The 23,364-nt window shown below is 35.9% G+C and overlaps 2 protein-coding genes and 1 non-coding gene across 7 annotated transcripts; 1 reads left to right on the plus strand and 2 right to left on the minus strand.

The window, feature by feature from the left end:
* The first annotated feature begins 1,676 nt into the window (after positions 1 to 1,676).
* Positions 1,677 to 18,613, plus strand: LOC114259547 (vacuolar protein sorting-associated protein 35B). 4 transcript variants are annotated; one of them, XM_028199566.2, is made up of 22 exons: positions 1,677 to 1,968; positions 2,056 to 2,152; positions 2,255 to 2,378; positions 3,434 to 3,619; positions 3,822 to 3,909; positions 4,105 to 4,161; positions 4,256 to 4,345; positions 4,440 to 4,562; positions 5,528 to 5,602; positions 5,670 to 5,729; positions 6,031 to 6,147; positions 6,545 to 6,784; positions 6,862 to 6,927; positions 7,244 to 7,333; positions 8,736 to 8,825; positions 12,789 to 12,878; positions 13,513 to 13,581; positions 17,095 to 17,175; positions 17,291 to 17,398; positions 17,484 to 17,587; positions 17,801 to 17,914; positions 18,015 to 18,613. In XM_028199566.2, the coding sequence occupies exons 1-22, from the start codon at positions 1,876 to 1,878 to the stop codon at positions 18,223 to 18,225; spliced, it is 2,373 nt and encodes a 790-aa protein (XP_028055367.2). In that variant the 5' UTR covers positions 1,677 to 1,875; the 3' UTR covers positions 18,226 to 18,613. The 4 variants fall into 4 exon arrangements, with proteins under 4 accessions (XP_028055367.2, XP_028055368.2, XP_082773665.1 ...); XM_082917539.1 differs by having other exon boundaries at positions 1,700 to 1,968; positions 3,451 to 3,619; XM_028199567.2 differs by lacking the exon at positions 12,789 to 12,878.
* Positions 18,614 to 19,270: 657 nt separating this feature from the next.
* LOC114259549 (uncharacterized) lies at positions 19,271 to 22,842 on the minus strand. 2 transcript variants are annotated; one of them, XM_028199571.2, is made up of 3 exons: positions 22,528 to 22,842; positions 20,471 to 20,972; positions 19,271 to 20,351 (listed from the first exon to the last, which is right to left on the minus strand). In XM_028199571.2, the coding sequence occupies exons 1-3, from the start codon at positions 22,609 to 22,611 to the stop codon at positions 19,633 to 19,635; spliced, it is 1,305 nt and encodes a 434-aa protein (XP_028055372.2). In that variant the 5' UTR covers positions 22,612 to 22,842; the 3' UTR covers positions 19,271 to 19,632. The 2 variants fall into 2 exon arrangements, with proteins under 2 accessions (XP_028055372.2, XP_082773666.1); XM_082917540.1 differs by having other exon boundaries at positions 20,471 to 20,966; positions 22,528 to 22,839.
* Positions 21,232 to 21,305, minus strand: TRNAV-CAC (transfer RNA valine (anticodon CAC)). Its single transcript has one exon. It is a non-coding gene; the product is annotated as a tRNA-Val (tRNA).
* Positions 22,843 to 23,364: the final 522 nt, after the last annotated feature.

Consider the following 23,364-nt stretch of genomic DNA (forward strand, 5'->3'; position numbering starts at 1 on the left):
TTTCCTCTTCCAAAATTAAAATTAATAATATTTTAAAATATGTTATTATATTTTTCAGTAAAAAAATATTAGGACAAATATTTAAGATAATTTAATATTTTTAATTTATAATTTTATAATTTTTATTTTTATTTAAATACAATTTTAATATATTTGTTGCGTCACTGTTCGATTCCGGTTCAACCCGACGGTTGAACCGGTGACTCATCCACTTGATCCCTTTTCCGGTTCGCTCACCAGTCCGATTTTTAAAACATTGGTTGGAGGTATGCTATTATTAGATTACATTAATTTAAGGACAATGACAAAAGATTTTCTAATTTCATTCTTATAATATTTTGGATATCAACTTTAAACACAAATAACCCTGCATGAATATTATAAACATCTCGCGTTTAATTTTTTTTTTCTTTAGAAATGTGGATTTTTATTTTTTGAATCATTTTGTTGAGATGTATCAAATAAGGGTTATGATGAATGTGAAATTTTGGAGGAAAAAATTAAGATACTGTGAAATTTTCCTGGTTCACCGATTTTAACATGTGAAATTTTTAATTAAGCAAATAGAAACTTGTTATGGTTACTTCAATAGTTTTTCCCAAACTTGAATTATTTAATAAATTGGTCTAAAAATTCGTCCCAGTTCTTTATCTTATCAATATATGAATTAGAAGATAAAGGTTAGATTACATTGAAAATGGCAAGAAGTTATTACAATTCTAATATAATTACACCTATATCTATTTTGATAAAGTTAAAATGTTCGAAATTAATGTAGGTGAGTTGTAAATGCAAAAATAAAAAAATGTAAAATTTATATTTCAATGTAAATTATTATTTTTTTTCTATCCGTATGACAATAAATTATTAATAAAAAATGGAATTACTATTAAGTGAATCAAAATCTCAAGAGATTTTAATATCATCATGTAAAGTTTGTGGTAATTAATGTATTTTTTTTAATTGCAAGAGAGGTTTGTGTAATTTAGCAAAAAGTAAATTACACTTTGCCCCTTTTATTTTTGACCCTTTTTTTTTTTTTTAGCCCTTAAAGTTTATTTTCCCTATTTTGGTCCTTTATCTTTCAAGTTTTTTTTGATTTACTCTTAAAATTAACTTTTGTTTAAAATTAGACAGAAAATATAATAATAACTGTCACATAGTATAAAAAATATATTATTATATTAGAATTTAAGTTTATATGAGATATGCGAGTTATTTATAATAAAATATTTTTATGTCACGGGACTATCAAAGTGCTATTTTTTTGTATAATTTTCATAAAAAGTAATTTTAGGAATAAATTGAAAAAAACTTGAAATATGAAAAGGTAAAATGAAAAAAATAAAATAAAATTAAGGTTAAAGTAAGAAAGTAACTAAACATAAAAGTAGACAAAGTGTAACGGGTGTTTTGAAAAGATGGTTAAAAGTTATTTTTTAGATTCTTTTTGCTTTTTTTGTGAGAGAACCAACATCTCAAAATAACCCTAATTTAGGAGTGGTTTGAGATGTTCTAAATAACTGTACTTTTTGACTTTTTATGCAATATAAGTTGGATTTGAAGTAATGTAACTTAAATAAGATGACGTAATTTAAATAACATAGTGACCTTTTGATTTTTTGACTTTTTTAATACATGACAAACAATGCCTTACTCTTTAGCAAAATAGATGCGGGTACGGACCCATGCCGACCCCGAAGCCGCACGTAAAAATCGGGGTCGGGTAAAGAAATTGGTCCAACCTACCGGTAAAACTAGGTTCAATAAACGATGGCGGTGTGTAGCAATTCAAGTGGCCAAAATTAGTCATCGGAGAACCACTGGAACGCAACTCTGCAACTGATCCATCAGAGAGAGAGAGAGAGAGAGAGAATGATCGCGAATGGAATCGAAGACGAGGACAAATGGCTCGCCGAAGGCATCGCAGGGATTCAACACAATGCTTTCTATATGCACCGCGCACTGGTAATTCATCATACCTATCAATCAATATTTTTTCATTCAATTCTTTCATATTCATAACCCTAACTGTCCGATTCGTGTGTTCATCAGGACTCCAACAATCTCAGAGAAGCCCTAAAATATTCGGCGCAAATGTTGTCTGAGCTCCGAACATCTAGGCTATCTCCACACAAATACTTTGAACTCTGTATATATATAGCCTTTGATCATCGTCGACGATTTTTTTTTTTTTTTTCTTTTTCTGTATCGAAATTCAATTGATTATTTGTTTACTGTTGTGATGTGTCAGATATGCGAGCCTTTGATGAATTGAGAAGACTTGAAATCTTCTTTAAAGAGGAAGATAAACATGGTTGTACGGTCTCTGACCTCTATGAACTCGTCCAGCATGCTGGAAACATTTTACCCAGATTGTAAGTTGGAATCACTTGTGATTTGGTCCTTCAATTCTATTGTTCTGTTTGTACTAATCACAATATTCATGCATTTCTTGTAGAATTTATGTAACTCCTAAATCAAAATAAAGAGGAAGATAAACATGGAATTCATTTGTTTTTTTGGGGAAAAAAAAAACTGAAGGTTTGACTCTGGTGACAAAATCAAATAAACATTGAATTTTTAATTTGATCAATTTAAACCATAATATTTTGATTTATTTTATGTCTAAATTATCCACCTGTCTTAGTCATTATACTGGTGTACATAAAATATCTAAAATGTCATTTTTTTGTTGAGTTTGACGATTAAAATACCAATTTTCCGTCAATTTTATTTAACAAAAACAGGCAAATGATTTAGATTGATAACAAACAAAAAGCATGGACAAGGACACGTGACACGACACGGATACGACATGGACACGCAGACACGGCAATTTTTGAAAAATGTAGGACACGACACGTGGGGGACACGGACAAAATATATAATTTTATATATTTATTATATGTCATATATATGAACATGTCATTCTAAGACAATAAATAAATACATTATAACACTAATTTCTATAAATTAACGTTATTTTTCCTTTATCATCTTATTCTAAGTTATTTTGTTCAAACTTATAATTAGTTTCGTGTGTCTAGTCGATGGACACGCATGTCCTTCAAGTGTCCGAAGAGTGTCCAAGTTTTAAATTCTTTATAAAAAATCAAGACACATTTGGATGAGTGTCAGACACGTGTCGGGAGAGTGTCTGATGAGTGTCGGTGTCCGACACGGTTACGACATGGATACGCCACCTTTTTAGAAGTGTCCGTGCTTCTTAGATAACAAATCAAAAGATTAGAATTTAAATCTCTATCTCCCATTTATATCATGTAAACTTACTGGGTGGACATGATATCACTAAGAAATAGCCTTGCTGAATCTGTCAATATGTTTTCTACTTTCTTTTCACATGCGTTTGCATATTCCCCGACATTACCTGTGCTGCGGGGCATATGAAGTTCTTGTCTTGATTTGTCAGGTATCTCCTTTGTACAGTAGGATCTGTTTACATTAAATCAAAGGATGCTCCTGCTAAGGATGTCCTAAAAGACCTTGTTGAAATGTGTCGTGGTGTTCAACATCCTATACGTGGGCTCTTTTTGAGGAGTTATCTTGCTCAAGTCAGTAGAGATAAGTTACCTGATATTGTTTCTGAGAATGAAGGGTAAGTTGTCACCTGATTATTATTTATTATTATAAAATTAATTTCTTTAGAATTTTTGTGAATGAAGACACTTTCATATTATGGACTGAATCTACCCACAATATACATCGGGAGTGCATTGAAACATATGGACAGATAAGTTACACTTTCATATTATGACTTGTGGCTGGCTACTTAGTGATATCTCGTCGTTTTCCTGCAGAGATGCTGAAACTATCATGGATGCTGTAGAATTTGTGCTGCAAAACTTCATAGAGATGAATAAACTTTGGGTCCGGATGCAACTTCAGGTTTGTTGGAATATCTCTAAACTATTTGCTCTGATGTTTTGACATGCATGGCACCCCGGTACTTACATGCCACAAAGGTAAAATGAATTATGAAGGCATGATTTTTGGCCATGCAGGTGTTATAGATCTTGTGATACATTCATTCTCTTTGGTGATGCTGAGTTGAGGCCTTCAATCGGGCTTTCTGGTCTGCAGGGACCGGTCCGAGTAAAAGAGAAACGGGACAAGGAAAGGAGCGAGCTTCGTGATCTCGTAATATCATTGTTCTGAAGCTGGTTTATTTTGCTATTAGATTGTTTTGACACTTCCAGAAATGCATCATTTTGCCATCCCTCTGAATTTCCAGGTTGGAAAAAATTTGCACGTTCTCAGTCAGATAGAGGGCGTTGACCTTGAAATGTACAAAGATACCGTTCTTCCCAGAGTCTTGGAGCAGGTTCACCTCAGTCAGAGCTGCTGTCTTTCTCTGCTCTGGAAAAATATAGTATGAAATCTGATCATCTTGGCTATGTGCCCAAATTTTTTGACAGGTTGTCAATTGTAAAGACGAGCTTGCGCAGTATTATTTGATGGACTGCATAATTCAGGTCTTTCCAGATGAGTACCACTTGCAGACTCTTGAGGCATTGTTGGGTGCTTGCCCCCAACTTCAGGTGGGTAACAGGATTATACAAATTGGAGTATATATTCTTCAGTGATTTAGCTTTTATCTGCATGTAGCGGAATCCGAAAACTACCTATCTCCTGTTTCATGACGTTAGTTTCTTTCACATACTTAAGACTTTCAGTCCTTTCCCACATAGGAATACAGCTACAATGTTGTGAATTTTCAGTTGTGGGTTGATCTTGCTGTTTTTATTGGATGTGGAACTATGGATATGGAGTTCCTTAAGTGAGTTGAATGCTATCCATTGTAGTTGTTCAAGTTGTTCCTAGCTCCTAGTTTCTTCAGTGGAGATGTGTCAATTGTCATGTAGTAAGTAGCTAAGTTTACAAAACTGAATGGCAACTTTGTGGGTGTTTGGAAGTTGCTCTTTTAGTAGGCTATTTTAGTTTTTAGCCAAGTAGGCTAAAATTGTTGTGTTTGGGAAGATAATTAGATTTTTTTGTAGTTGGATGTTTGTGAGAGAAAAAGTGAAATGATTATGAGTTTGATGTGACATTTTGTCTTATTGGCTACTTTAGCCTATTTTATCTTTTTGTAGATTTTAGTCTAAAAAGCTAAAAAATAGCCCTTGCCAAACATCCCCATTATGTTATAAGGAGATTTTCATGCTGACATGACTGGATTTCTTCTTTTATCGTTACTTGGTGTCAGCAGTCGTGATCAGTGGAACTCCAGAAAAATTGTTATGCAGAATTGTTTTTTCATGTTGATAACATTCTCCAATAGTCATGTTGCGCATCATGTAAAGATTAAACATGTTAATTGATTGGTTCTTTTACTGACTCAAGATACTGTACCAGATTGGTACGAAATTATGCATATGTATCCTCTTATTTCAAATGTATATCCTTAAATTACTGTTTTCCATTGATGATTTTGCTTTGCATGAAGAGCTTAGAATAGACAATAATACTAAGACTCTCATTATTGTGTCATCATTTTGTTTCGCAGCCGGCAGTTGACATCAAGACAGTGTTGTCACGACTAATGGAGAGACTGTCAAACTATGCAGCTTCAAGTCCAGAAGTGAGTTGTTCATGTGCTTCTTTCATGGGTTATTCTTTTATACTTATTGATGTGGTCTTGTTTGTAGGTGTTACCTGAATTTCTGCAAGTGGAAGCTTTTGCAAAATTAAGCAGTGCTATTGGGAAGGTAATTCTCAAGCTGCCACAGTAGTGAATTAAACGTCTTTCTAATTTTCCCCCACTACATAAATGTCTCATTTTCTGACTAATTGCTTTATGGAAACCACTTGGTTGCATTGCATCTGAACTAAATAAGCACATTTGCTTATTTTTTAGCCTGTTATGAAATGGAAGCTTTGATTCCCAATAGGAGGACCATGTTAATCTTTAAAACATGTGTATCAAAGTGTTTCTGGATGACTTCTGATGGTACATTTGCTTATTCTTTGAACAGTTGTACAGGTTGACTCTCTTTGTTTTAATGGCAGGTGATAGAAGCACAGGTTGACATGCCTATCGTTGGTGCGATTACTTTGTTTGTCTCTCTTCTCACATTTACTCTCCGTGTTCATCCTGACCGGCTTGATTGTGTGGATCAAGTGCTGGTATGTTTATCCCCAAGTTAATGAGATAGTCAAATAGAATGTAGAATTTTTGTCCCAAAACTCTGGCTGTAGTCCCAACTGCGCTGTAGTTGGGAAATGCTCTTACTTCCCCCCTTTCGTTCCTCTTGCTTTCATTCCTTTTTCTTTCTCCAACCACCAGAGTTGATAAGGGGATTTGGAGGGAGAGTGGGCACACTATATTGGATTTTAAAAAGAAATAACTCATTAGATTGCCCATAACTTCTGATTACATTGGATGAAGTTATTAAGATACACATAGTTTTCGTTATGTGGCCTTGCTACCTAGAGTGTATGCCTTTAGATGCCATGTCATTTGGGCTACTATAGGTCATTTTTTACATGTGGTGAGATTCATCCTTGTTTCATTTATTGACAGGGATCGTGTGTTAAGAAACTTTCCGGAAAAGCAAAGCTTGAAGATAGTAAAGCAACAAAACAAGTTGTTGCACTTTTGACTGCTCCATTGGAGAAGTACAATGATATTGTAACTGCCCTGACACTTTCTAATTATCCCCGTGTCATGGATTACCTTGATAATGGAACAAATAAAGTCATGGCAATGGTTATTGTTCAAAGCATTATGAAAAACAACACTTGCATTTCTACTACTGATAAGGTATGTTGCATATTTTTTAGTTTGTACTATTTTGGCTGTGTGCTTTTCAAACATGGGCTATGCATCCTTCATTGCAGGTTGAGGTATTGTTTGAATTGATAAAAGGGCTTATAAAGGATCTAGATGGAACTTTGGCGGATGAGGTGCGCACATTAGAAGCTTCTATAGCTGTATTTAATTTTTTATTCTGAATCTCTGATGTACAGGCAGCTGAGGGTGGACCTTGGCCATGTGGTAAGGTTGCTCTGTTGCAACATGGGTATCATGGGTTTGAAACATGAAAACAGCCTCTTGGTATTAGGGTGTAAGGCTGCATTCATTTTACCCTTCCCAAACCCCGCAGTGCCAAGAGCCTTGTACACTGAGCTGCCCCTGTTTTTAGGCACTCTAACTTTAACTTGTTAAGTTATGCATATAGTGACTCTCTCTCTCTTTTTTGGGTGTGCTTCCTGCCAATAGCTTGATGAGGAGGATTTCAAAGAAGAGCAAAATTTTGTTGCTCGCCTTATACACATGTTGAATAATGATGATCCGGAGGAGATGTTAAAGGTAATTGTTGTGTTGGAATTATTTCCCCCTATAATTATACCTTTGATGCTAATTTTACTACTTCATTTTGTTACTTCAGGGTTAAGTTGGTTTAGATGAAGTTATGATGGGTTCCCAAGCTTTGATGAGTTCTCTTTTATCTTCCTTTATGAAGTTTGTTGTTCCGTTAAATAATTATTTTTACAGTTCTGTTCTGTTTGACCATGGTTGATTTGATTGAATAAACGGTAAATTGTGTAGCACTATTCAGTCCGTCATTTGGGGTTGAGAAGCTATTGCTTTGTGCATGCTGTCTATTTTGTAGGCCTTGAGATCCATTACTGGCATAACATGACTGTACATCTTGACTTTGTAGTTTAAGTGAAAAATAAATAGGTTTTCTATTGGCTTCCTTATGTTTCAAGTGTTTCTGCATATATTGTTACACATTATTTATTCAATTTCTGCCTCTTTTTCCATAATTATATGTTACGTGGAGTCTCCACCTCTAAGGACACATGATACTGCAAATATGTTAATAACATGTGTAATTGAACATGAACCTGGCAAGCATGTTTGATAATTTAAGTTTGCTGAATGATTTTGAATAAAGACATGGCAGCTTCAAAATAGGGAAGTATCCTTGGTTAATGTTCTATGTTACATGACAATAAATTTTACCCTTGGAAACAGAAGAATATACTAAGAAACATAAAATGTTTTAGCAGTGTCCTTGTGTTATTGGACTGGGGAATTAGATGAATCCGACACTTTTAACACATACATATGTCCAACACATGTAACCATGTACCTCTAACGTTAACGTAGTGATGATCTCCAAAATGTCATGCCTCACGTCAAAGGTAGCATTCTGACCTTCCCTAGGTAGGGTGACCCATATATGGCTTGTATGACAAAGCATAAATGGAGCAGGGGGAATGCTTGGTTATTTTAAAAAGTGCAAGGGGCATTCAAAATCCAAATTATGATAAATACCTATGCAAGTACTCATGCCTGTATGTATGTGTTGCACTGCATGTAATTATATAGCAAACGTTGATTTCCTATCATCTGAATATATAATATTAGTGAGGAATGAATATTTTGCAGCACAGTGAAAATATATAAGAACTATGTTGTGGAAAGCGTATTGAAATTTGAAAATGAAACTCAGAGACAGCGGATTGTCTATATGAATTATAATTAAAATTTCACTCATTGAAGATTGTCTTGGTCATTTGATTGTATTTAACTGGTTCTATTGCTCAACGTTCAACTTCCTTTTAGTTTCTTGTTATGGTGGTTCTGTTTTTTGAACTATGTTATGGTGGTTCTTGTCAATGTAGTTTACGTCTTATCAAAATTTGTATGCTTATCACCCCCTATTATGATTTTACTAATATATTTTTTTGGTACTTTTCAGATTATATGTACTGTAAGGAAGCATATTATGACTGGAGGTCCAAATCGCTTACCTTTTACTGCCCCTCCTCTTGTTTTTTCAGCACTTAAGGTTTGTTTCTTATTTCTAGAGAGCGAGCTTTTGTGTCATTTTTTCGCCATGTAGACCATTTATTTTATTTTGGGTATGGCTTATTTTTGGGCTTTTTTGCTTATTATGATAAAACGTGCAGAAAAGTAAGGAGTGATCTGATAGAAATAAGCCAATAAGTAGCTTATTTTAGGTATCCCCAAACCAAGATGGACCTTAGTTGCAGGAATCGTGCAACCAGGACACGAATCTTCGTAAGAAACGCGATTCCGCGGTTCTTAGAAAGAAACGTGTAAGAATCGCGTTTCTGTAGAGAGAGAAACGCGATCCTATCCAAGATGGGATCGTTGGTGGCTGTGAACAAAAACCCTAACTTGTTGGTCAACAAGGAGAGAGGGGAGAAAGAAGGTGAAGTACCTGAAGGTCAGATCGTCCTGCTTCTTTACTTCGTTTTTCTTCTCTCTCTGGCAGATCGTCTCTCTCTCTCTCTCGCTCTCGCAGATCTTCTCTGGCAGATCGTCTCTCTATGGCAGATCGTCTTTCGTCTCTCTCTCGCAGCTCGTCTCTCTCGCTCGCTCTCGCAGATTGGCATCGTCTCCTCTGTCTTTGCCTTCTCTCACTCGTGCTCTCTCTCTCGCCTGATATATATGATTCGAATATATAAGTATAAAACATATATCTTTATATATATTATATAAGATCTGGTTCAAAAAAAAAAAATGTATATTATATAAGATAAAACATATATCTTTATATAAATATATATATTTAAAATATATATATATATATATATTAACACATTATTATTTAATATATGTAATAAAAAAACATTAATTAAAAAAATAAAAATATTAATATATATAATCTTTATAATATATATATATATATATATAAATGAAAACATTAACACATATAAATATAATATATATATATATATATGAGTATATATTATACATATTAATAAAAAAACACAAGTAAATATATGTAAAATAAAATAAAAAAAATTAACAATAACACATTATTTAAAAAATATAATAAATAAAAAAATAATTAATGTGTATTAAAATAAAAATATTTATAAAAAAACTTCTAATGTGTATTAAAATATATATATATATATATATATTACCACTCCCCGAGGCGCTCCCAACCTAAGAAACTTCTATTGGCTCACGCTTCCCCGCTCCCGCTCCCGCTCCCGCTCCCGCTTCGTGCAACTAAGAGATGGACATAATGAACTAGTCACATGCCAATGCATTCTGAAATTATTTTTTATGCGTAAATTTAGTTCTCTAGTGCCTTATGGTTTTTATAGCTTCTGGAAACTAGATAGCACCTTCAAATTTCCAAATTTGACTCCTTTTTGTGCATCGGACATCTGGGTTAGTGCTTGGGATTTTTGATGTGTTTTTGGTTCTTTAAAATGAGCAGGCCGAATTAAGAGCATGTACTAGGCTTATAGTGTTGTATGTATGGCATCTCTGTGTAAGTCGATTTCTCAAAATGGAAGTTACGTAGAGGGGATTGGAATTGTTGAAGACTTAACCACACTTTTTCCAAGGTTAAGTAGTGTGGAATAAGTTGACTATACTTATCCAAATCTTGTGATGCATGATTTGGATCTTATGATTTGATTTGATTTGACTCGACCCCTTTTATTGGAATCTCTTGGCCAAATATTGTATTGATAATAAATCTATTATTATTTTAAGTGAATCTTATGGTCTGGGATAGACTTTTTTTTTTCAAATTTCCCTCTCCAGAATAAACTTCCCAAGGACTTCTCAAGGTCACAAAGTTCCTTTTTCCTATGCTATTAGAGCTTTAATGCTTTCAGACATTCAAGGTCACAAGGTTCTCTTTTTCATACACTATTATGGAGATTTAATTCTCTCATTTAAGTGACAAAAGTTCAAGTTTTCTTTCTCTACATGACTCCAAATCAAAAATAACTTTTTCCACAAATTTGTATATGCTATTTTTTTTAAAAAAATATTTTTTATGAAGTTTTGTGTTTTGAACCTTTGACTTAGGTACTTCTGTAAATGCTAGTAAAAATGGTTATGCGAGATTACTTTTAAAATTTGATAATTGTGATGATATATGTTTTGGTGGTTTAATTCAGACAAAATATTAGGCTGTGTTTGGTTTAGTTTTGAAAACTATTTTGAGAGCTCAAAACCCAAAATTTGTTTGGTTTACAATTTTTTCAAAACTGTTTTCAATAACTCTTTCTATCTCCTCTCTCCTCTCTCCTCTCATATCCTACACATCAGTACTTTTTCTCTCACACCCATCTATTTAACTATAATAATAAATAAATAAAAATACAAATCATTCCAAGCTACAAAACTCCAACTACAAAATTATTTTCAAAATATACAACCAAACAAATTTTTAAAATTTGAAAACTCTTTTCAAAAACTTGTCTTTCAAAATAGATTTTAAAACTAAACCAAACGGATAACTTACAAATATGTTTGCATTCTTAAGAAGTATTTTTTGGAGATGTTCGAGCATTTATAGAAAAAAATAAAACTAAAAATAGATTGATTTAAAAGGACATGAAAGTTTTTTGTAATGTTTGAAATTTTCTTTTCTTTTTCTTTTTCTTTTGAAAACGAGAATGCTAATTTGAGAATGAATTTGAATTGTATAGATACACCAACAATTGGTTGCAAGTAGAGAAAATGTTCTGACTTGTTACAGGTTGAAAGTGTCAAATTTTTCTTTTTGAAATTATTTTTTACTGAAATTAAAAAGTTTAATGAAGTAACAGTTATTTGGTAGAATTTTTTGAAGAATATTATAAAGTTGGGGTGAAGGGGAAAATTATTAAGCAAACCAAAGGTAAAAAGAACAAATTGGAAAGGTGAGAATTTTTGTGAAAAAAATTATAGAAAGAGTTAAAATTAGCGAAACTAAGTAAGTAAAATTAGAGAAAATCGACTAGGGTTGTTTGGCCACATGCAATAAAGGGCAATAACTTCACCGGTGAAGAAGAGCAACATTGTCTACATTGAAGGTAACCTATGAAGCACGGACACGAACACGGACATAGGACACGGGACACGGGACACTGTGATTTCAAAAAAATGAAGACATGGACAAGGACATGGCGGGAGATATGACAAATTTTTGTCTATTTTATTTTATATATATTTATTATGTAGATTAATAATATGTTACCAAACAATCAAAATTAATAAAAAATAACATTAATTCAAAATATATATATATATAAACCACTACATTTGAACAAATTAATGGATTATCCATATTTGGACACGTGTGTTCCTTGTAAAAATATAAGAAAATTAAATGTGTCCCGGTGTCCCTTGACGTGTCCCTGCCACATCCCCTTCAAAAAAAAAAAAAATATTAAAATTAAAGGGGCACGCCATTTGGTGTATCCCGTACTTGTCCCGGCGTATCCCCCATGTCCAACACCACTACGGCACCTATTTTGAAGTGTCCGTGCTTCATAGAAGGTAACTACTAGGGAAGAGGAAGGTCATAGTCAATGTGCCTAAACAAAGTAAGGATCACTAGAATTACTGTTTAGTCGAGCATAACTTGTAGGTCATCACTTTTTTGTTAACTGTATGAGGTATGTATGATCCATGCAATGTATGTGCGTACCTGTTGCCTATCTTGTCAACTTATGTAAATTTTATTTGACTTACCTCTAAAGACAATCTACTAATCATCTCTCACTTAATATACTCTGATGTACGCAATCGATTCATCAACTAGTTCAAGCTTTGATTCATCAATTTAAGCAGAATTTTGTTCAAACATGTGCCAGGGGCTACTTGTTTTTATTCACTATTGTGCATTTATTTTGTTTCTCCCCCTTACCCCATGAAAAGAGGAGTATGTGTAAATGCAACTAGAATTATTAGTTTAGAGTACATAGGATCTTGACTGTTTCATAATGCCCCTGAAAATGAACCTTTTTGAACCATTATTCGTGGCTTACAGTTGGTCAGACAACTGCAAGGTCAAGATGGAGAAGTAGATGGGGAAGAAGTTCCTGCGACACCAAAGAAAATTTTCCAGCTCTTAAATCAGGTTAACTTTTCCAACACCAAAGAAGTATCTAAGCTCTTGTTACTCCCAGATCAATAATATAGTATATGTCATGTTTCATGCATGAATATAATAAAATAATTTCTTTTGACACTGTTATTAATAGTTGGATACAAATTAAAATGTTCTTGAATTTAATTGATAGCCCTAGTTTAATAATTAATTTACAGTGAAAGGCTTTGAAAAAATTGAAATTTTTTCACTCCATTGTATGTTGCATTCCTTATCATGTGGCTTGGTTATAAGCCTGCCTTTCTTCAGTTTCTGCATCATCTTTCGTGTCTACTTGCATGTGACCTACATATCATGGAAGATGTTTGAATTCTCCATTTTCGGTTACCTACATCCTGTTTTTATTACATGAATCATTTTTTACTATCCAGTTGTAATAAGATGCGAATACCAAAAGCATGTTCTATGATGCCTGGTGTTTATGCACCTTCATGCATGGTATGTGTCATCATTTATCAGTGTCATTCAATAGCTTGATGTCTGTTCTTTATCTTCCCCCACCCCTACCCCATTACCGAAGTTCTTTCATCTGTTCCATCACCTGAATATCTGTAATCATTTGTCATTATTGCATGTCATAACACAGTCCCTTTTTTTGTTTCAGACTATTGAGACTCTTTCATCTGTTCAGTCACCTGAACTGGCATTACGGCTGTATTTGCAATGTGCTGAGGTAACGTGTGACTACATCGAGTACTTCATAAATGTTGGTTTCGGAAATTATTTCTAAAAAGCTTTTACAATAGAACTAGGAAGGAGCCTCAGAAAATTGATACTTTGCTGGAACAAATTATATCAATCAGAATACTGATGAAATTCTGTTAAAATAGATGTATTATTGATTGATATTTTGATATATTACAATGATTCCTATATATAGAAGAGAGGATGTGGGAAGAGAATAGGTGAGTGTGTAGTAGGTGGTAGTGGTAGGTGTGTAGTAGGTGAATTTTAACAGCCCCCCGCAAACTCAAGGGGGATAGGAACTAACCAACTTGAGTTTGGAGAGAGTAACAAAACAAGAAAATACATAAAAATAAAAGAGGATAGGAGACACTGTATGGTCGTGTCAGACCATTGGTGACGACACTGGATGGTGGTATCATAACGTTGTAGAGGACACTGTATGAGGGTGTCATAACGTTGTAGAGGACACTGTATGGTGGTGTCATAACGGTGTAGAGGACACTGGATGGCGGTGTCAGACCGATGTAGAAGACAGTTTATGGGGTCATGTCGGACCGTTGTAGCAGACAATGTTGTGACAGTTGTTGTGACAGTTTACAGAGTCTTGCTGGACCCTTGTAGAAACTAACCGGAATCAATGTCGGGACAGTTTACAGAGTCTTGTCGGACCCTTGTAGAAACTAACCGGAATCAATGTCGGGACAGTTTACAGAGTCTTGTCGGACCCATGAAGGAGCTAACCGGAATCAATGTCGGGACAGTTTACAGAGTCTTGTCGGACCCATGAAGGAGCTAACCGGAATCAATGTCGGGACAGTTTACAGAGTCTTGTCGGACCCATAAAGGAGCAAACCGGAATCAATGTCGGGACAGTTTACAGAGTCTTGTCGGACCCATGAAGGAGCAAACCGGAATCAATGTCGGGACAGTTTACAGAGTCTTGTCGGACCCTTGTAGAAACTAACCGGAATCAATGTCGGGACAGTTTACAGAGTCTTGTCGGACCCATAAAAAGTCGCACCCTCAAAAGGTGTGCCCAATCTTTCAAAAAGGCGTGCCATCAAAAGGAGTGCCAAATCCATAAAAAGGCGTGCCATCAAAAGGCGTGCCCATTCCATAAAAAGGTGTGCCAGACATGATGGCGAGACGCGTGACCACATTGGCTGGCGCGCCCGTTTTGTCGTCTGGCGTCAAGTGGCGCGCGATGCGCGTGACTGCCTTGGCTATTTAACCTAGGCTGAGGCAGAGGTTGAGACAAAAAAACCTGCTAAAATCCTCTGAAAAAAACTCTTCCTTTTCTGAGAGAGATACGTTGTAACACTCTGTTGCCCAGTCCTTCTCTGAAAGTACCAGTCGGAAATCGCTGCTTTGCTGAAACACTCAGCAACCCAAAAAACATGGCCTCTTCTTCCCGTCCAGCTACCCAGAACATGGCATCCTCTTCCCGTGGTCTGCTCACGCTCTTTCCAGACCTGAACGAGTCCACAAGAGAAATAACTGGTGCGGTGGCACTGGAAACTCAACCAAGCGCTCCGGAGTTTGCTCCGTTGAACTTTCCTATGCGGTCTGTGGAGCAAAGAATGGCAGTGCAGTCGGATGTGGAGGCCAATCAGTATACATTGAAGTCATGTGTAGAAACCATGACTGCGGTTACAAATTTGTCGAACCGGCTGCAGAGTAGGACAAATGAGGTGCAGCAGTTAAACGCCCAACTGGCTCTGCTCCAACGCATGTATAAGGATGCGCGAGCAGAGATAAGTGTGCTAAAGGCGGAAAACAAGGAGCTGAAGCGGAAGGCCACCGTGATGTTCCGATTTGGAGGGCCGCCATATGCTGCAGTGGAGGAGCAGGGAGTAGTGATCATGCCCAGTGGAGTGGGAAACACGGAGGCAACACCGGCAAGGGCCGTCCAGGACGGAGGCAAGAAGAAGAGACCGGCGGCAGAGTAGAGAAGAAAAATCCTGCCTGTGGATGTGTGTTTGGTTTTGTTTTGTTTTGTTTTTTTTTTTTGGTGGTGTAAAATGCTGATCGGGGTTGAGCCCCGATATGAATAAAACAAATGTGTTGTGCAAACCCGAATGGTAGGAAGGACATGCAGAAAAAATCAAGTGGTGAGAAGGTTTGTGTTTTTTTTTTTTGTTTTTGTTTTTGTTTTTTTTTTTTGTTTTTTTTGTTTTTGTTTTTGGTGTGGGGATAAAATATATATGGTATTGGTGGAATTAGGAGTGCCTACGGTGAAAAAGAAAATAATAAAATATATGTATAATAAAAGAATATATAAGTGGAGGAGAGGACAAAAGTGGGCTAGTGGATGATTTACAGCTGTAAGCTTCTTAAAAGATGCAATAGATATTGGCACATATCCTTCAGCATCTTTGTTGATAAACCTCATTAGATGAGCTGTAGGGGCCAAATTTAGAGCACTAAAATAATACTCCACCTGAGTGAGAATCTGCTGAGTAGCTTCCTTAGATAGACCATTGTTTGGTTTTGGTTTTGTTTATGTTAATGGAGGCGCATGATCGGGCTCAACAGGACCTGAGTGCTGAGCTTGCACAGAAGCCTCCCGATGATCAACAAACCCAACTCCATAGGACGGAGGACGATGCGGATGGTGAGGACAGAGGACGATACTGAACTGGAACATGATGAGGTCATCGATGTTCCTCTTCTCAAAAAGCTTGGCAAAGAGGCCTGGCCAGGACGATTCTATAGGCACGTTGGCAGCCTTAACCAGTGTCGCAATCTTCTCTGCGGTGACAGGGATGCCATCGTCGTGGAGGATATAAGTCAAAACTAGCTTGCAAATTTGAATTAACGGGTAAAGGAGAACTGAAGCTGTGGAGAACTGAGCGATCCTGGGCTGGGACTGAGTCACAGCGGTGGCCCGAGGCGAAGAAGAAGAGGAGTTGCTGCGAGGGACGAACGCGGGTGCTGTGGCGTGGAGTCGACTGAAAGATGAGTTTCGAGAAAGAGATGGATCTGACGGCAAGGGTGAGTTTTTTTTTTTTTTTTTTTTTTTTTTTTTTTTTGAGGTCCGGCGGGCGGCCAAGGTGAGGTTGCCGCCCGCCGGGGAAGCTAAAATATTAGGTTCTAAACCCGCTCTGATACCATGTTAAAATAGATGTATTATTGATTGATATTTTGATATATTACAATGATTCCTATATATAAAAGAGAGGATGTGGGAAGAGAATAGGTGAGTGTGTAGTAGGTGGTAGTGGTAGGTGTGTAGTAGGTGAATTTTAACAAATTCTTTTTTACAAGGATGTTGAAAATTCTTATTCATCAGCTGAGGCTGCAGATGCATTAGTAATTTTCAATGCTGTGCTACTTATCATCGCCTTCATATGTATTCAGCTTCCTTATTGAATTGCATTAGCACATATCATTGCTTGCTTTCATTTGCCCACCTAATGATAGCCTTAAATACGATGATATGTGGCCATTGATAGGCATACATTTCTTAACCATGGTTAACGTTAAATTTTTATCTCAGGCTGCCAACGACAGTGATCTTGAACCAGTTGCTTATGAATTTTTCACTCAAGCATTTATGTTATATGAAGAAGAAGTTGCGGTAATTGCCAATAAATTGTTTCCTTGCAGTTGAACTTACTTTGATAAAAATTACTCACAGGAAGCGACTGTGATTGGGTTATTTTTTTTACACACTTGATTATGTCTATGTTCAGGATTCCAAAGCCCAGGTGACTGCAATCCACCTTATAATTGGAACTCTACAGAGAATGACTGTATTTGGTGTTGAGAATAGGGATACCTTAACACACAAGGCCACTGGGGTAATAAAACTTACATAATGTTGTTAATTTTCCTTTTCAGCATGTTCTCACTATCATATTGTTACAACACCTTTCCTATGTTCAGTATTCGGCAAAGCTTTTGAAGAAGCCTGATCAATGCAGAGCAGTTTATGCATGTTCACATCTGTTTTGGGTTGATGACCAAGATGGAATCAAGGATGGAGAAAGGTGTATTACCTTGCACTTAATATTAGGAAATCATGGTTTGCTTTGCATATCACTTGTTTTACACTAAAGCCTTTGTAGAATTCGAAACCTCTTTCTAGTTTTGTGTTCAATTGTTTGTCTTATGGCTGTAGTCTTGTTCCATTCCACAATTTTAGTTTCAGTTGATTTTCAAACCAAAGAGATCTGACATACCAGCATCCTGTTTGATTTTAGGGTCCTACTATGCCTAAAGCGGTCATTAAGGATTGCAAATGCTGCACAACATATGGCCAATGTTGCACGGGGTAGCAGTGGTCCAGTTACACTCTTTGTTGAAATTTTGAACAAGTTAGTGAATTGGATTGTTGACATTGCCCTATTCTTTACTTAACATTTTGGTTTTGTGTTAAAATGGCCAACTTTTCTTGGGTGGGTAAATATGCTTCAGGTACCTCTACTTTTTCGAGAAGGGAAACCCACAGGTAACGGGTGAAGCAATTCAAAGCCTTATAGAACTAATCAAAACTGAGATGCAAAGTGACACCACAACACCAGATAAGGCTTCAAATGCTTTCTTTGCCAGTGTGTTACGGTACATTCAGTTTCAGAAACAGAAAGGCGGAGCAATGGGCGAAAAATATAGTACCATCAGCGTGTGAAGCTTGTAATGGTGTTATGCTATATAGTGTGAGAATGGCCAATCGGCGTACAAGTTTGCAGGGGTGGAGTGAAGCTGGCATTGGGATGGGCGACCAGAGGGGAATCTTGAATGGATTTGGTTTTGTCATCTTCACTCTAAAGATGTGTTTGGTTTAGTATTTTCAGGGTGCAATTGATTTTGCTTTAGCTGCACTTCATCCTCCCAGTTCTAGCAATTTGTCTTTGGTAGCAATCTTATTTTTTACAACCTTGTTTCAATATATCATTTGTCAAAAACACTTTGCCTTTATTGGTTTAAAGCATTGTATCATTTCTTGATTACAAGGATGGATTTGTTTGATCCAAGTGTATAAATAAATTTATAATCTAATTCTGATTGTGCTTTTACACTTGTGGTTTCTGTCGTAGCACACCATCTAAATCATACATGTTTTAAAGCAAAACAAACAATACACTCTGCTTCTTATCTAATTAAGCGGAAAAAGAAAAGCATAATCTTTTTCAATTTTTATTTGTAAATCATGTAGAATCTGAAACTATAACGTGATCATTTCTATGCATCCCTTGAATGAATTTTTGAAATCAGAGTACAATTTAATCGAAAAACACCAACGCAAACCGTGCATCACAGAGATGAACAGTCTGGTCTGGGAAAGGGTGATGCAAGCGTTGTAAGGGTATGCAGATTATGAGACTTTTCAAGTTGCAACATTTAAGTTGTGTAGGTTATTTTGACTCACATGGTTATTATATATCATCAAATTATTTCATAGAACTCTCACTTGTGTAATTTCTTACAAGTCTCGCACTATTTTTAAAATATGTTGTCTTATAGATACATGATATTTATTGTATAAATACACATGATGATAAGAACTAAAATAAATCAAGTGATACAGAGCATTTCTCTTCAGCTTACATTGATACCTAATTATGTTTTGATTAGTTATATTAATGAAAAAATATTGATATATTGCACTGGTCATCAAAATATATTTAGTGAATTTACTTTACAAACACAAAGTTCTGAACAAATTCAAAAAATAAGAAAAATATTTTATTTGAATTGTATTCCAATAATGACTTGCAATGTTGTTTTGTATTAAGGACAAAATCTTTAGATCACAACACCCATAAAACGCCTCAAACATTGTATGAAATCATATACTTAAATCTAAAGTCAATTTTTACATTATGACAATTCCTCCTTGCCATTTTCAAATTTCATAACTCAACAGATTTGTACGCGTGTCCCCATATCCTCAGCTGTCATCAATTCATAACAAAATCCGCAAGATTCATATAGCTCAATAAGTGACAATCTTTCGGTGGGGATTTAAAAGAATACTGGGCAGCATCGAGCTCTCATTTCAACCATATAACACAACTTTGAGCAACGAGGCAACTTAAAAAGGAACTGTGAAGGGTAAAGCCCATATATCAGCCTCGGGCATGTACAGGGCACGGGGCCACAAGGTTGAGCCGCCTCTACACGATGCATCACTGTTAACTTCAGTAGATCTTTCCTCGTCTTGATGCTTTCTCTGAAAAAGCCATTCTAGTTCATCAAGATCTGTTTGCTCACCCTGTAGGAGTTGTGGGGGAAGGGGAACCCAATTCTCAACTAGATCATTGTAAAGTGATGCAACTGTTTGAATACCCTTTTCAAAAGATGTGGGCACAGGAGTAGCCTGCAAATCATCTCGACCAAAAATTCGTATTCCCCCAGAGGTTGAACTACTTTGCTCTTTATCAAGTCTCGAAGAGAGTGCTCCCACAGATGCATCATTCTTTGTGGCATCAGAACAGAACTCTTTGTGAGACGGTCCAAGCAAAATTTTAGAATTGTGTTTGCCAGTTGACTTCATCCTCCCGGAAGTAGTCCGGATTCTCTCTTCACTGACTGCAACATCAGATTCTTTAAGCTTTTGTGAAGGTAGTCGAATTTTATCATTCTCCACGGAAGTCAAACAGAACACTTCTTGAGACTGTCCACGAAAAATATCAGGATTGTGTTTGCCAGTTGACTCTGTCCTCCCAGTAGTAGTCTGGAGCCTCTCTTCACTGACTGGAACATCAGATTCTTTATGCTTTAGTGAAGGTAGTCGAATCCTTATGATGTTTCCTATTTGATGATCATAACAATATGGTGAATAGAAAGCTCTTTTAAAATGCAAAAAATGAAAAAAGAAAATGAAATAACAGAAGAAAACATAACCATCAGAAAAATAAACATAAACTCACCATTAGTATGAATGCCACTCACAGGAGAGGCCTGCCTCCTCCTTTTGTTGCTGTTTTGGATGCTTTCTGACGAGTAGCTGGGGTTTTGTGGACAGGTAGGTTGCTCGTGTTCTTCGGTGAGGCCACTCTTCTCCAACTGTTCAGCTTCTTGCTCTCTACCATTCTGAATGATCCTGCCTTTCAAATCTACCCTATGTTTCTCTGATTTTCGAGTCTTATCATCACTATGCTTTCTTTTTTCACCACGACCAAGTTCGCTGACATTTGGATCCGATTTGCGAGTCTTTTCATCATTACGCTTTATTTTTTCACCACAACCAAGTTTGCTGACATTTGGCTCCGATTTGCGAGTCTTTTCATCATTACGCTTTATTTTTTCACCATGACCAAGTTCGCTGACATTTGGCTTCACATTTGCTTTGTTTTCTCTCCTTTTCTCTTTCTTCTCCCTTTTCCTTTCTTTCTTCTGTTCTGCCTTGACTTTCTCGCTTTCCCTCTGGAGCTTTAAAGCACCAGAAAGAACAAATTTAGAATAGAGGGCTAGGGGAGACCAAAGATGCAAGCATAACGATGAATGAAGAACAAAGATCTTTGATGTTACAGAGAAAGCCATGTTAATTTTGTACCAAGAGAGAGCTAAAATAACATACAACTTGAGACATTCATATTTCCGAAAAATAACTAGGGGGAATACTAATATTAACAGAACTTTCAAAGCACCTAAGCATGCAGCCATTCTGCTCTATCAAGGGAAAACATATTGTCTGAGCCCGGGTTCGAACCGGGGACCTCTAGTGTGTGAGACTAGCGTGATAACCAACTACACCACCCAGACAAGTTTTCCAATATCTGAATTCCTACAGCAAAATATTCAAGTCACCTAACAACACCTCACCAATACAAGTTTCAGGCATCCTCTGATTCCAAAACAATAGACCCCATTGCCAAAATACAACTCTTTCTTTTAAGTCATAATCTTTTAAAGAAAATTTGGGAAACAAAACCCATGCATCAAAAACACACTAGGATTCTAAGATATACTTCAGTACTTTGAGCTTTGCTCTCAAAAAACAAAGTACCAGAATATAGTACAGGTGCAAGCCACCTCTTGAAAATTGCATTAAAAAAAAAATCCAAACTCAAACAACCCAACCCACATAGCTAACAAAAAGAATTTGGACGATATTACTTTCAAACAAAATCCATTGACCAAGCAATCACATAAAGCTATGTAACAACTCGATCACAGAGCAGAGTAATCAACTCAGTGAAATAAAACCTATGAATCTCTCTTTTTCCACATAGAACAACAACCTCAATTGTATGCATAGCACTATCTTTCCCGCATTTCTCTTCCTAAACTAACTTCAACCATGCCCCCCTCAATACCATGTCCTTCAATAAAATTTCTCCAAAATCATCAATTCAGTTCTGGTCCATTTGTTCACTATTGCATAAAGCTGGTTGTGTATGAATTTCAGTATGCTGCAAAAACTAATGCCACAATTCAATATTTATTTATTCACCAAGTCAGAAACCCAATAAAAATTACCCAAGCCACAAACCAATTGTATCAGCAATGCCCCGTCAAAACACAATCATTTAATCTGAAAAGATGATGGGTTGTTATGAATTTCTACAATTACTAGGTCCTTTCGATTATGACTCAGATACCACCAATATCACCAAATCATCAAACAAAACCATTCATCCACTAATACAAATCATCATCATGGTGCTATGCATACCACCCTCCACCGGAACTAATCGTAAACATCCCTAAAAAACCCATAACCAAAACAAAATCAATAAAAAAAAATCTCATTATTCTTTGATACATATATACATAAACATTTTGCTCGTCTCCTTACAACAATTTTAATTAAGAATTAAAATTCATGATTCTTCACATACATATGTATATACATGAATATTTTGATCGTCTATTTACAACAACAATTCCTCTTGAGAACATCATTCGGGTACAATACATACAATCAAGACACAACGAACACTCAGTCGGGCAAAAATTCGCAAAAGCCAAGTGCTCAACAAACCTTAATCGAATCGATCAAGGCCTCGTTCCTGTCTCTATTCGAAGAAGAATAGCCAGGCGGAGGATAAGGAAAACACCGAGACATCCTTCGAACAAATTGTATGTATAGAGATCAGATCTACACGCAACTGTTTCGAATAAACAAAATTGAACCCTAATTGAAATTCGTACGATCGTCTTGTGATCGGAATGAAAACCCAAGACTCGAACGAACAAAATGGGACTGAGACCAAGCAGACACGCAAACCCTTGGTTTCAAAGGGTTACGGAGATCGAGATTTGGATCTCACGATATATGGAAAACACAATTGCTGTATTTAGAGACGGAGTGGGCGGTATATATGGGCATGTGGGGGTTGGCATGGTACGTAGGTTTGTTAATGGGCCGGGCCGGCCTTTTTATATTTATATATATATAATTATATTATATTTTTTTTCGTTATAATTAAAAAAAATCAAAACTAATCGCAAAGAAAATCATAATTAAATATCTTAACATAATGTCATAATTAAAAAATAAAATAACATAACTAAATATGTAATGATGGGTGATGTGTATAATAAAATTGTCTGTTATATATAATCATAGTGGGGTTTGGATTAGTGTATCAATTGATGATGTGACATAATTTAAGAAGTCTTTAGTGTTTATAATTTGTATAATGAATAAGATCAATGATAATGCTATAATATAAGTTGATATTCTAATTGATACACACTACCACCATTACTATTAATCCCAAGTGACAAACTCCCTATTCATTGGTCTTGTGATAACCTCTAATTAACATTATTTACATTTGGCTTAAAAAAATTTATCCAATCTAACTATATCTAT

This window comes from Camellia sinensis, chromosome 3, assembly GCF_055761805.1.
Source record: "Camellia sinensis isolate YWXY chromosome 3, ASM5576180v1, whole genome shotgun sequence".
Taxonomy (NCBI): Eukaryota; Viridiplantae; Streptophyta; class Magnoliopsida; order Ericales; family Theaceae; genus Camellia; species Camellia sinensis.